Below are 16,100 nucleotides of genomic sequence, written 5' to 3' on the forward strand. Positions count from 1 at the left end.
GTTTCAGCCTAATCCCTTCATAAGTCACCTGAGAATAAGACTTACCGTATATACTTGAAATAATGTTGACTTCCTATCACTTAACACCCTTAAAGGGAACCTAAAGCGAGAGGTATATAGAGGCTGCCATATTCATTTACTTTTAGACAATGCATATTGCCTGGCTGTCCTGTTTATCCTCTGCCAGGTGCTCTCACTGAATTCTGACTGGATTAGCTGCATGCTTGTTTTCAGGTGTGTGATTCAGACACTACTACAGCCAAAGGCATCAGCAGGATAGCCAGTCAACTGGTATTGCTTAAAAAGAAATAAATATGGAAGCCTCACTTTAGGTTCCCTATAAGTTGGAAATTGTGAAGAATCATGTAGAGATGGAAAAAGGGTGTAGCCAATTAACCTAATAATAATGATCATAATAATAATTAGGCCTCTTTCACATGGTAGTCTGAAGGCAGTGAATTTGCCATCTATCAGCTGTACCTGTGCAGCGAAGCAAGAAAAAAGGGAGCAGGAGCCCTTTGGGGAAAAAATGGCGCTGCCATAGGCCCCTATTATAAAAGCAGAACTTTGAGTCAAGCAACAGAAATTTGGATGCACGGTGGCAGCTACTATCGAGTGCCGCAATTTACCTTCCTTGCCACAAATCACGGCTTTTATAATGGCTATGCAATGCCACAATTTGCATTTCCGTAAGCCCTTGTGCTCGTGACTCTATCGGGCGCCGAAACTTTACATTCTTGCTGCTAATCAAGTGCCTTTGGGCACCGGAATTTACCTTCTTTGCCGCATATTGCAGCTGTGCGGCGGGGGGGGGGGGGGGGTGTTTAGGTTTAGGCAGAACCAGGGGAAACTTAAGGTTAGGTACCAGCAGGAGGGTCTTAGGGTTAGGCAACACCAGGGGGGTCTTAGGGTTAGGCACCGGTGGAGGGAGGGTTCTGTGTGTGAGTAAGGCTAGGTTTAGTCATAGTAAAATATTGGTAAATATTACCAATATTTTACTATCAGAAAACAGTAGTAGAATATCGCTAATTTTAGCAATATTCTACTTGCGACAATTGCCTGCACACTTTTTTCCAGGCGTCTTTTTTTCATGCATGCCCTGTGCTGTGTGCTTGCTAGGGCTTGCCTCATGTAGTGAGTCACATCTGATTACGACGTGATGCAGTTTTTGACACGCATTTGACATGCAACCAGACATTATTCTGAGTATGTATGATAAATAACTGTTACGTCAAATCAATGTTGTTTGGTTATCAGGTAGAGGGAATGGGCAATCTGCAATTCTCTGTAATGGACTGCATATGGTGCAATATATGTATGTAGTCACAGTACATCATTTCATTTAAGCATAAATCAAACTCCTAGCATTACCGGAAAATATTCAATTTATTTTTTGACAGCAACCCAGTAGTTGGTGCTCTAGATACTGGCTATTAGATTACATGTCCCTCTTGAGTCTAAATTACTTAGGTATATCAGGTCTCGAGATCATTGGAGAGCCTAAGTGGTCCATGAAAAGTGACCAAGCTTAATTTAAAAAGAAAACCTTCTTCCTGCAGGTGTGTGCATGTGACTGCAGTTACACAACTACTAATTGACTAACAATTCTTCAGTATTTGCTAAGATCTGATATAACTCACATGAGTGAAAACCTTGCCACCTAATGCTAGACAAGTTTAACAAATCTAGGCCAGTTTTACAAAATTACTTCATGATGCTCTCTATCCCGTAGATGCCTTAGCAAGTCAGGCCTCTAGTGCTTGTATAACCATTCTCCTTAAAAGTAGCTTTCAAAAAAATCTAGAGCAATATCAGAGGATACCTACAGAGAACATCATGATAATGTTTTCTTGTTCCAGAGCCACAGTCAAAATTAGCACTTGCCAAGAATGTAAGGAGGAAGTTCTCCGGTGTTTGGAGGGAGTCTTCCCCTTTTACCTACCCATTGACTCTTTAATGTGATGATGGATAGTTTTATTATCCAATATGAAAACTCAGCTCAACTTACTCAATAGCATGAATAGCATGTGTGTCGTTTTATCTTCACCAGTCTCTGTAGGTAACTGCTGACTGTCTTGTTTTACATCATATGCTCAGACAATTTTACCCACATTTACTTCAGAGTCATTTTAAGGTTGGAATGTTAAAAAAAAAATGTATATATATATATATATTTTTTAAATAGAGGCTATTGAAGCCCTGCAGTTAGACCTCTGAGATTAGAAGTTTGTTAGTTTTGTGCCTTTTACTCTCATCAAATACAATGGAGTGAAATCAGATTTGTGAAAAAAATCTTTCATTGTTCTTTAGCTTGCCTGTAATTTTTTTTTATCATAAACTATTGCTATAGTTATAGTGCAATAGTGTTGCTCAAATAGGTCCCAGTTTTGCTTTTTGGGGGTCTGCAATAATTGGGATGATTTTAGCAGTTGTCACCACCTGGCTGGCTAGTTTAATAGCACTGATATTGCCACGTAAGCAGTTTTTGATTACATAGGGATGAATTTTCAGATATAAAGAAAGCCTCTGCTATGCAGCCTCATTGTCAGTTAAGCAGCAGCCAATCAGAATCTTTGTTTCTGTCTGTAAGGCTACCTTTCGGGTTAGTGTTATTTGGCAGTTGTATCTAATTTGGATAACTAGACTCTGGCTGACTGGCTATTGATGATTGCATCATGAAACCCTCGTTAGACTGGACTACTATGGACATCATAGACTGGATTACAGCTGGGAGCATTATCTTTTGTTATGATTTTGTGTAATGCTTTCATTAAGGACAATTCTAGGTTTTTGTTTTTTACTTTTAATCCTTTGTGAAAAGTGATTTCAAGATTCAACCAAAACGTGTCCCCATACTATTAGCTACACCTCCTCCTCTGCAGTGGTGAAGGGCCATTTGTCTTTAATGTTGGTGAAGGGTGCTTTGCAAAGGGTGGTGATTTTTAAGCACATCTCAAGGTACATCCAACGTTAAGAGCCATGTTGACTAGCATTGCTAAGGCCATCAAGCCAAAAAGCTCCATGCTAGCTGGCTCTGCCTCCCATGTAGACAGGGGCGTAGCAATAGAGGGTGCAGAGGTTGCAACCGCATCGGGGCCCTTGAGCCAGAGGGGCCCTGTAGGGCCCTCCCTCAACTACAGTATTAGCTCTCTATTAGTCCTGTGGTCATAATAATCACTTCTATAGATACTTTGAATAGTGGTAATCATTAACAAACTGTTCCCCATCCCCTTCTTCCACCTCTGACACTGTAGTTGCCATTGGCAGGTTTTGGTTTGCCGTATCAATTGTTATGTATAGAGTGCTTGGCGGGCCCCAATGTAAAACTTGCATCGGGGCCCACAGCTCCTTAGCTACGCCACTGCATGTAGATAGTAACTTTAATGGGGTATAAGAGGTTAAAATGGCTTGTTGAACATATCTTTTTTCTTAATGTGTATCTGAGGTGACATGAGACCTGATGAGATAGACAAGTGAATGTAAAGTGTCAAACATACAAATAATTAGACCGTGTTCCTTTTTATTCTGCCTGACAGAGTCAACCATCCAGATATGCAAGATACAATCTCTCCATTTGGGACCTAGTCGGACTATAGTGAAACCCTCACTGATAAGCAATTACAGCCATAAAAATATTTCCAGGCAGAGAACAACTTCTATAATAATAAAGCATAATAGTAGCCTCTTCAGTAGTTGATGTATTTTAGTTTAGAGACTCATAAAACCCCCTGTGAGCAGAAACACTAAAACATTAACTCAACGGTTTACATTTTTAAACATTAAATAAAACTGTGAGATAACTAAAAAGAGGTAATTTTTATGAGTTTATTTTCACATTGGGTTTACTTTAAGCAATCGTTTAAAGGTCACTGATGTCACCGACAGATCCCATGGAATTCTCAGATTCAGATAATGTTTCAAAAACAAAGTTACGCTACAATCAATTCCAACCAGACCTTTGTCCAAGCATGCAGTCTGAATGGCCAGGTTGCATATGCCCTTCTTTCCTGAGCTTTACCAAGCAACATGCCTTTCATCATTGCAACCTTGGTAAGGTGGTTGGAAAAGCCTTCCTATTTGTAAAATATGCTTGTTCCAAGGTGTTAGAGATAAGCGTCTCTTCACCTTTGTGTCCTCTGATGAGGAGGAAGTGTAATATCATGCTGAGACATATGCTAGAACCTAGAAGGTCTCTTTAGTAATATGCAGGTCCCAGTCCCAGATATTCGCTCTTTCCCATGGGAATGTGTATTGGGGTATATTAGTTCCCCTTACCCATAACCATTGAAAGTTCAAAGCTAAAAGGAACCCAACAACTTTGAAAATGTAACTTAATGAAAACAGTACACAAGATAGCTATAAAAGATACAATTTTAGGCCCTGGTAGTAATCCATTTTAATGAGGGTTACACAACGTTAGCTACAATGGTCTCTTTGCATAGTTCTCCTCAACACCCACACTCCTTTTTTTGTACTTAACCCATCACAAAGTTTCAGCTCTGGGACACCCAAAATTATACATGAGCAATAATGTCAATAGATCTACATGCATTTTTTTTTATTGGAGGGCTAGGGCTTGGCTTGGGAGAAATTTCAGATAAACAGATGGTCCTGGCGGTGTTTAGGGGTAAGATCCATTCATTCACATTAAAATCCTGGTTAGCTTTATTCTTTGCTGTAGCTGAAATGCCCAAATATTGCCCAAATCAAGAAAGGCCACCATAAATCCTAACCCTTGAGGTGGACAAAGCCTAAACAACTGTGACATAGTAGAGGCAACCAGAAAAGTTTTTCTCATCTGAAGGCCCATGTGTACATAATAAAAAGACTAAAAAAATTGTAGCATCAGTGCCAGTGGATATGCTGGTTTGGCAAGGAAGCCTATTATAACTGTTATAATTGCAGCAGACACCAGAATAATGCCCTGACTCAGATCACTGCTATTTGGTTCCATTGAGCCCAAACTGAATTGCTGATATTCAGGAGAAATGTTTACTTTGACCTGAACAGCAGTACATGCCCAAGTCTCAGCAGTGCCCCATTCTTTGTACATGAGGAGAGTAGCCAGACTAAGCTAAACTCTTATGCTTTATTAGTCTGAGTTCACTTCACCATGTGAGAAAAGTGACAACATTGTATATATTTACCACTGTTGAAGTGGACTGTTTGACAAGGTGTACTGAAAACATGAAGCATTCCTGTTAAATACACAGCTTCAAGCTATTGTTCTGTTGAGTTATTTTGAGTGCTCTTGGTTTGGAAACACATTATTAGAACTGCATCCATTGAAACATTTTTTTTTTTTTTACAAATGTACGTGCACGCTGAGGACACACACAACAGCAATCATGTATTCAAGGCAGTGATTCTGATAAGCAAAAGTTGGTTTCTGAAGATGAATGCTAATTGCTGAAGATTCAGGGAGGCCATGGAATGATCGAGATTGGAGTAATAAAACTCTGTGCATCTTACTTTTCTCACAAAACGGGGGTTCACTGCTCCAGGTGAGGTCCCACTGACAAGTGAGAGTTTCACTCCCCACTATATCATATCCTGGATCACACTGGTAGGTGATTTTAGCTCCTCTGATGAGATCTGTGTGGGAGGTAGTCTTCCATCCATTCTGGATTTCAGGTAAGTCTGAACACGAATCATTCCTGGACACTTCTAAAATGTAAAACATACAGAGCATTTAGAATCACTGTCTGGATAGCTTGAACTTTTCCACATTATTTGAATAGTTAAGAGTAACTTTAGCAAAAAGTAGAAGAAAATAAGTCAATATGTTGCAATAGAGATCAAGAAATTATTGATATTCGCCATGTACTTTGTTTATATTGTCTGATCCACAATCACCCTGCATGTAATCATATTTACTACTGGAAGACATGAAAAAAAACAACAGACAGCACCGATTACCATTATCTGTAACCCTCCCCCCCCCCCCCAAACAATGAAATAGGCTAAAAGGTTTTTCTGTTTTGTGTTTTTTTATAGATATACTTATGCACAGAAGGAGATACTGGTTGCTTGGCAGTCGGAAACAGCAGATATCTCCCACAATGCAACAAGGCTCACGGACAGGAAACTATTTGGACCTAGGTTCTGACATCACACTGTGGGAGGGGTTTCACTATAATATTAGCCATACGGACCCCCACTGATGATCTATTTGATAAAAGATAAAGATTTCTCATGGGAAAGGGGGTATCAGCTACAGATTGGGATAAAGTTCAAACCTTGATTACAGTTCCTCTTTAAACATTAATTTTAATGAACAAGAAATAGATTTATTTTGCAAGCTGATTATAAATGTTTTCATCAATGCTCATGATTTTGGTGACCTTTTACTGTTGCGTATCATGAGGCGCTTTTGCGTTGTATATCTGATCACTTTTATGAAACAGTAGGAGTAAACGTTTTGATTTTTCTTTTCTTTTTTTTTCTTTTCCTTCTTACACCACAGTTTTGTTGCTCAGCAGGTGCTGAATTGGACCAATCTATACAAATAATGGGGCTGTCTTGACAAACAGTGGTATCCTATCTCACAGAGCAACAAGAAATGATAGCTATGAGACTGGCTGCAGGAGAGCTGGGCTGAGATGAGCTGAAATAACATTTCTTAACCTCTTCAGTCTCATACAATGCAGAGAACAGCTTTCATAGTAAACAAGTGTAGAAATGTAAAGAGAGGTGGCTATTTCCGGTAGATATCCCTATAACTAAACAAACCTGCATCGTGTCTGTGTTATATTTTTGAGTATAAAGGTACCTACAGAAATGTGTTTGCAATGATTTAAACCACTATTCCTGTTGAATCAGGCAAATATCCCATTCTTTATGCTTTTGCATTATATATATATATATATATATATATATATATATATATATATATATATATATATATCGTACTGTAAAAGCTAGGGATAATGTAATCACGTTGGGTGCATGTAATGAAACATAAGCCTGTGTCGTATACATCTGCTTAGCTCATCGCAGAGACAGATTCTCAAAAGTCCTTCCTGCCAATCCCTTCTGGATCCTGTAATCTCAGAAAATAGATACAGGCATGTCCACTGAGCACATCAGCCTCTGCAACAGTACAGAGGAAGGAAAATAGTGCGACACACAAGCAAGAATCCATCTGCACTGCATTAGACAGTTTTCTTGTGCCAGGGCTCAAGGTTAGGTTTATACTATTTCCACCCTGAGGCCAAAATACTTTTGTTTCCCCTTCCAAGTGCAGAAGTCTCTCTCCTGTTCCATATGCAGCCCCTATTCCATTTATAACATCCATGTACAGCTGCCCCTCAGCTCTGTTGGAAGCAGCTCCCCTCTTCCATGCTTTGCCCCACATCCCCCATTTTCAGCCTCACTTTTTCATCTTCAGCCTCCTGTTCTATATGCAGCAGTCTTTCGTCCATGGGCAGCAGCACCCTAGGCCTGGGCCTGTGTAGCCTTTCCAGAAATGCAGGGATCAGCAGAAAGAGATTTCAAGAACCACGTGCTGCAGGAGGTAAGTAATATTATGCACAATGCAGTCTTATTTCCAGTCCCAGTCTTAATGGCTTCAGGTTTCCTTTAACATTTTTGGGCTATTATAAAACTGTTTAATCTCTAATAAACAGGTTCCAAGGAGACTCGCCTGAGACTTCTCTCTTTCATCTTCACACAAGCAGGTACGCTTATGGTCAGAACTGTGCATCCCTATTTGCACAACTGCCAATAGGCTGTCTGGTGATGCATGAGCATCCAGAATCTCCTAGATGATTGTAGGAAACTTCAAAATGGTCACAGATATCAAGGAAACATGAGATGTCCCGGCACCATTTGAATTTTGGTGGATGTCTGTTGCTCCAGAATAATGCATAAAAATACATGCTATTTTAGATTTGGTTCAGTAATGCTCCAAAATTAAAAATGAATAGTGCTATTCAAAAAGAATATCTGTAAATATACTGTATGTATTTGTGCTGCTTACTGGCGCCTAACTGGGTCTTTACACTGCATATTTGAATTTGGTATCATTCAGTAAGAAAGAGAAAGGAAGAGAGAGAAAGAAATCTTAAAGTGAACCTCCAGACTATAAATCTACTCAACAGCACTTAAAAGGCTTGGTGTTTCTTTAACAGTTTCACAGCATCAGAACTTTGTTTTTCTTATCTAAGCCTTATTTTTAGCTTCACAGAAGCTAAACTCCACTCCATCAAACAAAACTGCCTGGGCATTTTTCCCCTGATGTTGTGCAAAGCATGATGGGATTTCCTATGTTGTTATTCACGTTGCCTAGCAACTGGGGGGGGGGGGGATCAGCACAAAGGACAGTTGAAACTGTGTCTCATGCTCCCTGTCACCTCCTTTCAACCAAAAAGATGTCTGCCCTCATGAAATCAAACATCTGTTCTTTTAAAGCAGGGTGGGTATGAGATTATATTACCTATCTATTTTAATTAACATAACTAATGCAACTTAATGACAGTATGTTTGTTCAAGCTGAAGTTCCTCTTTAAAGCTCTTGGTCTTATTTTAAGGTTTTAATTCCAATCAATGCACAGATCAGACATAACTGTGCATGCGCAAATGATGGGGATCCTCATAATCAACACAGGTACAGCATTCTTTAACGGCTAAAACAAGAAGCATTTGGGATGGGGACTTTACAAAATATTCTATTGCACTGGATTCAACTGCAAGTAAGAAGTGGTTATTTGCAGTGTTTGGTCATAGGCTGTGAACAAATATTTGGGATTCCAAGATACCATTACACAAAATGACTACATATTCATGGAACTGAGACATTCACTGCAGAAATCCTATAAGGCTAGGATCACAGTGGGAGTTGCATTGCGTTCTCTGTAAATTTCCATGTATGACTTATAATTTCTTTCTTTAAATAAAAGTGGAGTTACATTTTAAAGAGAACCTACCACAAAAAGCCATTCATAACCTGAATTCCCACTGTGAAACTGCTGTAATAGTAAAGCGTTACACAGATGTTTTGACTGACGTTTAATCTACTGAGGTTAATTTACTAATCCAAAGGATTATAATTTGCAGTTCTCTAGTTTAGCACAGTACTGCGGCAGAGGCACTTATCTTTTTTTAAATCCTCTATCTCATTTTTTTCCGAACTCAGGACACTGCAACCTACCGTGACATTAGGAGATTTGAGTTTTCTGTGAGGATAGGAAAATGTCACAAAGGTTGTCTGCCTGACATCAGTTTCCTTGATTCTGTTTTGTGTCAGAAACTGTTATATAATAAAACCTTTAAGTTTTATGCCATGTCTCAAGAAAGAAAGAAATGGTAATGAGCAGTCTAAAAAGCTTTGATGGAGTAACCTTCACTGAGGGACTTTTAAGATCGAGGTCAGGAGTCTTCTTTGTAATTGGGGGGTGAGGGGAGAGGAGGATGTGAGGATCTGCTGCCCGGCTTCCTGGTTGTGACACGTTTCCGTTTCCGCCCTCCGCGTATCGCTCTATCGCTCTAGCGTTGCTGGCGTCTCTGAAGGGATGGGCGCTGTCTGATGTGTCTGTCTGATGCCCGCCTGATGCGTGTTATGCGCATGTTATGCCGCCCACTGGCGCCCGATGCCTGCCGGCTGATGTCTGCCTGATGCCCGCCTGCTGAGCCTGCTCACGGAGTGGATGTACAATTGGGAGTAAAATTCACTTGGTGTCGCTGGTCTCTGCTTGCTTGTCTCCCGCTTGTCTCCCACTTATCTCCTGCCTGTCTCCGCCAGCCCGTCGCGCTGCTGTTTTCGCCTGTCTCTGCCTGTCTCAAACCTGTCTTAAACCTGATCCTCTATGTCGCTGTGTCACTGTATCCCTGCTGTGTCTCCATTCCCGGCCTTTGGCCTCGCCCTCATTGCCGCTTGCCGCTTTTACCTATAGTGCCTCCAGTGTCCTCGTTTCTGCCACCTGCCATCGTCTCTGCCGGCTGTCTGGCGGTTGTCATCGGCTGTGGGTCTCCGGCGCCTGGTCTCCCGATCTCTGGCTAGCAACTATCAGCTATCAACCATATTAGCCACATTACATCACATCACATCTTACCCACTATTTTTTTTTTTTTTTTGCTCCTGGACGGAACTTCCTCTGCTCCTTCTGCTTGGCAGTGGGTCTTTTAACGTCACCTGCACGTCCCAGAGGCTACTGGACTGGTATCGTATTGAGGGGGGTTAAGAGGGTGAAGACGTGATGTTACATTACATTGCTACATTGCTATATTGATGCTACATGCTACATGATATATACCGATGTCTATACCGATACCGATGCTGCTATACAATGATGTACAGTGCTATACAATGCTATACAACGTTGATGCTATCCAGTTGATCTAATTGATTGCTGCTGTGTAATCGAGATTTAAATTGAGGTAGCCGCTGTACCTTGCTGCTGTCTTGCTACTGGTTGGGGTGTCCTGGTAGTTGAAGATCTAACAAAGAGCTAATCAAGGGAGCTAGGTATAATCCTCTCGTTGGAACTGTCTGCGGGCTGTCTAGTGGTTGGGTAGGACTGTAAGATCAGACTGTAAGATTAAATTCCAGTTATGGCTACAGGTACAAGGAAAAATAAGGGAAGCCAACCCGAAAAGGGCTTACACAATTTTGGCTTTGGCGCAGGGGGAATGGGTAATGGGGAAGACCCCCCAAATAAACCAGAAACCCCGAATAGGAAAACTGAAGGCATGTTCTCACCCCAAGGGTCAGTAACACCACAAGATATTAATAAACATATCAAAAAAATTTCAGAATTTTGCGAGGTGGTTCAAAAATCAGTTAAAGAAAATCAAGGGCGAGGAGAAAAAAACACTAAGGAAATCCAACAAGTGAGCTCAAAAGAAGTACAACATATAACACCACAACCAACCGAAAACGGTGCTAGCCAGATAGCAGGTGAAAATAGCTGTCAAAAAGGCCATATGCCGGATATAAATATAAGGGAGCTAATGGAAGAATTTTCAACAAAGATAAAGGTGACTATGGTTGAGACAGTGCAATCCACAATTAAAGAAGCCGTGAGTAGTGAATTTAAAATCATTAAGGAGGAGCTACATCAGCTCATGGATAGAATGGATAGGCTGGAGAGAAACCTGGAGGACATGGTTAAAACCTCGAGCAAACAATCGAATGAATTAGTAACACAAAAAAAAATTCTAAAAGAAATTACGTTAAAAATAGATGATCTTGAAAACCGGAGCCGTAGAAATAATGTTAAAATTAGAGGCTTTCCTTCAAATATACCGGCTAAGGAACTACCCTCACTAGCACAAGAACTTTTCAGAGATCTCTTGAATAAAGATGTCGAAAATAAAATCGTGATTGACAGGATTCACAGGATCGGCAGAGAAAGAGCACAAAAAAAGGGGAAAAGTACAGATATCCTATGTAGGATTCATTTCTTCCATGAAAAGGAAGAAATACTAAATAAGGCCCGCTCATTGAGCAACTTGGATTTCAAGGGATGGAAAATCGAGCTTTTCCCTGACCTTTCAAAACGAACTATCGATCGTAGAAGACAATTGAAACCGTTACTGGAGGCAATTAAAAAAAAAGGAGGGGCAATATAGTTGGGGATACCCCTTCTCTCTGAGAGCAACAGTAGATGGGAATACATATAATTTGACAGATGGAGAACCTCTAATAAATATCCAAAAGGCATTAAAGCTACCCACAATACACATCCCGGGTTGGGAAGACACCTAGGCATAATACATATCTTGGGGATAGGGAAAGGACTAATGGGGGGGTGGTAGGAGTAAGTGTCACACTAGGTAGCAGGGGCTCTATTCCTGTTACCACTCTTTTGTTTGACAGGTTTAGAAAAGTCCGAAACAAGAAATCAACAGGGTTGATTGAGAGGACTAGATCAAAAAAATGATTGTTGGTCGACTGTGCAAGATGTATGTTTTAAGGATGACTGGAGCATGTATGTGGCAGGATGGTTGTACATTTTATGCCCCGGAGCCCCTCCCCCAGCCTGCATCTCTTCTTACTCACCTTTTTGCATTTCCCTCCTCTAGCCGAGGTTTATTGCTTTTAAAAATAAATAAAGATGTGTGAATTAAAGATTCTTTCTATGAATGTAAGAGGAGCCAATTCAGGCTGCAAAAGAGGAAGGATTATTGATGTATTGTTAAAGAATAAAATTGATATTGCATTTATACAGGAGACGCATTTTCAGTTAGGGAAGGCCCCAATAATCTTTGATAAAAGATATAAGGAGTGGATTAATAATCCTAACCACCTCAAAAAAACCTGTGGTGTAGCAATTATTATAAAAACAGGTCTTGATTTCTCTGTTGATAAAATATATAAGGACAATGATGCCAGGGAACTTATTGTATTGGGGAAGGTAAAGGGGAAACCTGTAACACTGGCTAATATATATGCACCAAATAGAGGCCAAGCGGCTGCTGTAATTAATTTTATTAATAAAGTAAAAAATAAAGCAAAAGAGACTATAATTTTGGGGGGTGATTTTAATTTACCGTTAAACCCTGAACAAGATACTTCAAAGGGTAGATCATATTTGTCCAAAAATGAAATAGATGAAGTTCAAAAAACTATTAATGATAATAATATGGTTGACATTTGGAGGATTAAAAACCTTAACGAAAGAGATTACACTTATTTTTCGCATGTTCATCAAAACTATTCAAGAATTGATTATTTTCTAGTCCAGCAGGATACTATATTATCAGTGACAGACATAAAAATAGGACAAATTACGTTTTCGGACCACGCACCGATGATAGTAACTATACTAGTAGGAAAAAGACCTATTGTAAGTAAACAATGGAGATTAGACGTCTCCCTGATAGACAGCACAGATCATATGCAACAGGTTGTGAACGCTATTAAAGACTTTATAGAGTTGAATGAAAAATCTGTCTCCTCGTATGGTATCCTGTGGGACACTCTAAAATGCGTTATTAGAGGAACCTTGATTAGTATTAAAAGTAAAATGAACAAAGAAAAAAATAACAAGATTAATAATCTATTAACATTGCTTCAACAAGCAGAATGTGAACATAAAAAATGTGCAACTATTAAAACTTTATCAATAGTGACTGAACTTAGAACAGAACTTAATGGCCTTTTGGATAGTAAATGTTCACTAGAACACAAAAAACTAAAGAAGCAATATATGTTGGGGAAAAATAAATCGGGGAAAGTCCTGGCAGACCTCCTGAAAGATAAAGGGAAATCTAGTTTTATTCATCACGTAATTGATAAAAAAGGCACAATAATACATGACACTAAACAGATTTCAAGAGAATTTTCTAAGTTCTATAACGAACTATATAATATGGATGAATCAAAATTGTTAAACCCCAAAGATTTTCTGGACAAAATAAAACTCCCAAAGATAAGCTTGAAAGAGAAAATAGAACTGGAATCCCCGATCTCCCTGGCCGAATTCTGCAGGACTGTAAGGAAACTGCCCAAAAAAAAATGTCCGGGCCCTGACGGATTTAATGCCGAGTTTTATCAATCATTTACGGACATTTTAGCACCACTTTTTTGTAAACTTGTGAATAATAACGAAAACTGTACAGTTTTTTCCAATGAATCAAACCGAGCAACTATTACGCTGATTCCGAAAGGGGATAAACAGAACCCAAGCTGTGCGCAATTTAGGCCAATTTCTCTCATAAATTGCGATGTAAAAATCTACGCTAAAATATTATCAAATAGACTAAATAAAATAATTGGTAATCTCCTGGGGAATCAACAATCAGGTTTTATTAAAAACAAACAAACCAAGGACAATATATATACCGCAATTAATTTGATCCAAAAATGTAGAGTAAGAGGGGAAGGGGCAGTGGTGATCGCAGTTGATGCCGAAAAGGCATTCGATCGCATCTCAAGAGGTTTTGTCTTTGCAGTCCTGGAGGAATTCGGACTGGGACCAATATTTATTGGGAACATAAGGAAGCTGTATAGTAACCAAAGTGCAGGTGTTAAGGTAAATAATCAGATCAGTGACATATTTTCTATCTCCAATGGGGTTAGACAGGGATGTCCCCTGTCCCCCACACTATTTAATCTTGGCATTGAAACAATTATCCAAACCATTCAACAAGATAATGAAATTAGAGGCATAAAAACGAAACAAGGCGAAATGAAGATACTGGCTTATGCCGATGATCTACTTTTGACCTTGACGGATCCACTCAGCTCGACTATAAAATGTCGAGATAAGTTTAATCTTTTTGCAAAATACTCAAACTTTAAATTGAATAAAGAGAAAACTGAAATATTAAATATAGGTTGCTCTAGGAAACTCATAGTAGAGATAAAACAAACTAGTGAATTTAGATGTAATAACTGCTCGATTAAATATTTAGGCATTAATCTTACCAGTAACCCGGATTTACTTTTTAAGAGTAATTTTTCAAAAATAATGGACGAAAGTAAAAAAAAATTGAGATCCTGGGACCGCCCATGTTTCAATGTAATTGGTAGGATCGGCATCATTAAAATGCTGATCCTTCCCAAACTTATTTTTTTGTTGCAGAGTTTACCGATAGCCATCCCTACTGCATGGTTCCAGAACTGGCACAAGATATTCCAGAATTTTATTTGGAGCAATACTAAGCGTAGAATAAACTACAAATTGACCATGAAAAGAAAAGATCAGGGCGGACTGGCTGCCCCAAATCTATATAATTACTATAAAAGCGTACACCTGACAAGAATCCTAGAATGGAAGATAGAGATTACCTCCGATACAAATAATAGGATTTGGCCACGGCTGGAGGAGGAGGAATCTGACTTGGATCTAGTATTTACCTGGATTCCTAAAAACATTAATAAGGTATATAACTTATCGTCCCATCCACTGATTAAACCAACTCTAAAGTCATTACTCTGGATAATTAAAAAATGGCAGGAGAATACGGGGTTATCTCCCCTGACAGCCTTGCGAGATAATCCAGACTTTCCCCCAGGTCTTGACCCAGCCTGGTTCGGCAAACATAATATAAGTCGGGAAACACGCTTTATTGATATTAGGGGTAGCCGTGTTCTGGGAATTAAATCAATTTTTGAAGATAATAATGAGGCTAGTTTATGGGGCTCTGCTCAAATTCACAGTTTTACTCGAAAATGGATTTCACTGTATGCCCAAAGGGTGGAACTTAATAATTTTGAAAAACATCTCTATCTGGGGAAAAAAATGAATAAATCAATCTCTAGTCTATATTAAGATATCTGTGCTGCGGATTATGGCCAGGATCTCCCGGCGTATTGTAAGAAATGGGAAAGAGAGCTGGGGTTTAGTCTGGAAGGGTCTTGGCCACAAATATGGGCAAATAATTTTAAAATTCAAGATCCAAGGCTACAATTGATACAATTTAAAACAATTGGTAGATGGTATATCACACCATTCCGTATTAGTAAATTTGCAAGACGCAGGGTGATGTGCTGGAGATGTGGACAGGGGGACGGAGATACCCTACACATGTGGTGGGGGTGCCCGATAGTCAAAAAATTCTGGGATGATATTTGCCTTCTGGCTGAGAGATTATTAAAAGAAAAATTTGAGCTTACATTAGAAGAAGCAATTTTTAGTTACATAGACACAAAAAAAAAAGAAAAAAAGAAAGTCCCGGATGCTTATTGATCAAAGAATATGGCACAATAGTGGCCAAAAGCATTATTGCTAATAATTGGAAAAATTCGACCATTTTGGATATAAGGGAATGGTTTGCTGGGATGGATGAATTGTGTAAGAATGTGGGGCTGGGACATGCAGGCAATCTTGAAGAAGTGTGGAGAAGCCTCACAATTAACCTTAGTTAGATTACCTGGAGGAGAGTGACTGGGGAGAGGAGAGGGGCATGTGTAAGAGGGTGTGGTTGTATGTGTGTAGGATGTGTCTTTGAGAAGGATAGTTAAAATATCAGGCTCAGCAGCAGTCGTTTATTGGTGAGGTAGGGTATGAAAAGAAAGACCTATGAGGCTTGTATATAGCTACTACCAAACTATGATGATCACACAATTCAGTTTAGGGGCATGGCAGGAAAGGAATGTTGCCAATGCCACATATAACTGATTACTCAAGAATTTGGGTCTGTGTGCTGATTTT

The 16,100-nt window shown here is 39.5% G+C and overlaps 1 protein-coding gene across 2 annotated transcripts in view; it reads right to left on the bottom strand.

Moving 5' to 3' along the window:
- SEZ6L (seizure related 6 homolog like) overlaps positions 1 to 16,100 on the bottom strand; it is a 575,113-nt gene that overhangs the window by 75,641 nt on the left and 483,372 nt on the right. For both annotated transcript variants that reach the window (XM_068238978.1, XM_068238971.1), the window contains exon 12: positions 5,473 to 5,667. In XM_068238978.1, coding sequence (XP_068095079.1) covers positions 5,473 to 5,667 — 195 coding nt within the window. The remainder of the gene's footprint in view (positions 1 to 5,472; positions 5,668 to 16,100) is intronic.

Source organism: Hyperolius riggenbachi, chromosome 1 (genome assembly GCF_040937935.1).
Source record: "Hyperolius riggenbachi isolate aHypRig1 chromosome 1, aHypRig1.pri, whole genome shotgun sequence".
Classification (NCBI taxonomy): Eukaryota; Metazoa; Chordata; class Amphibia; order Anura; family Hyperoliidae; genus Hyperolius; species Hyperolius riggenbachi.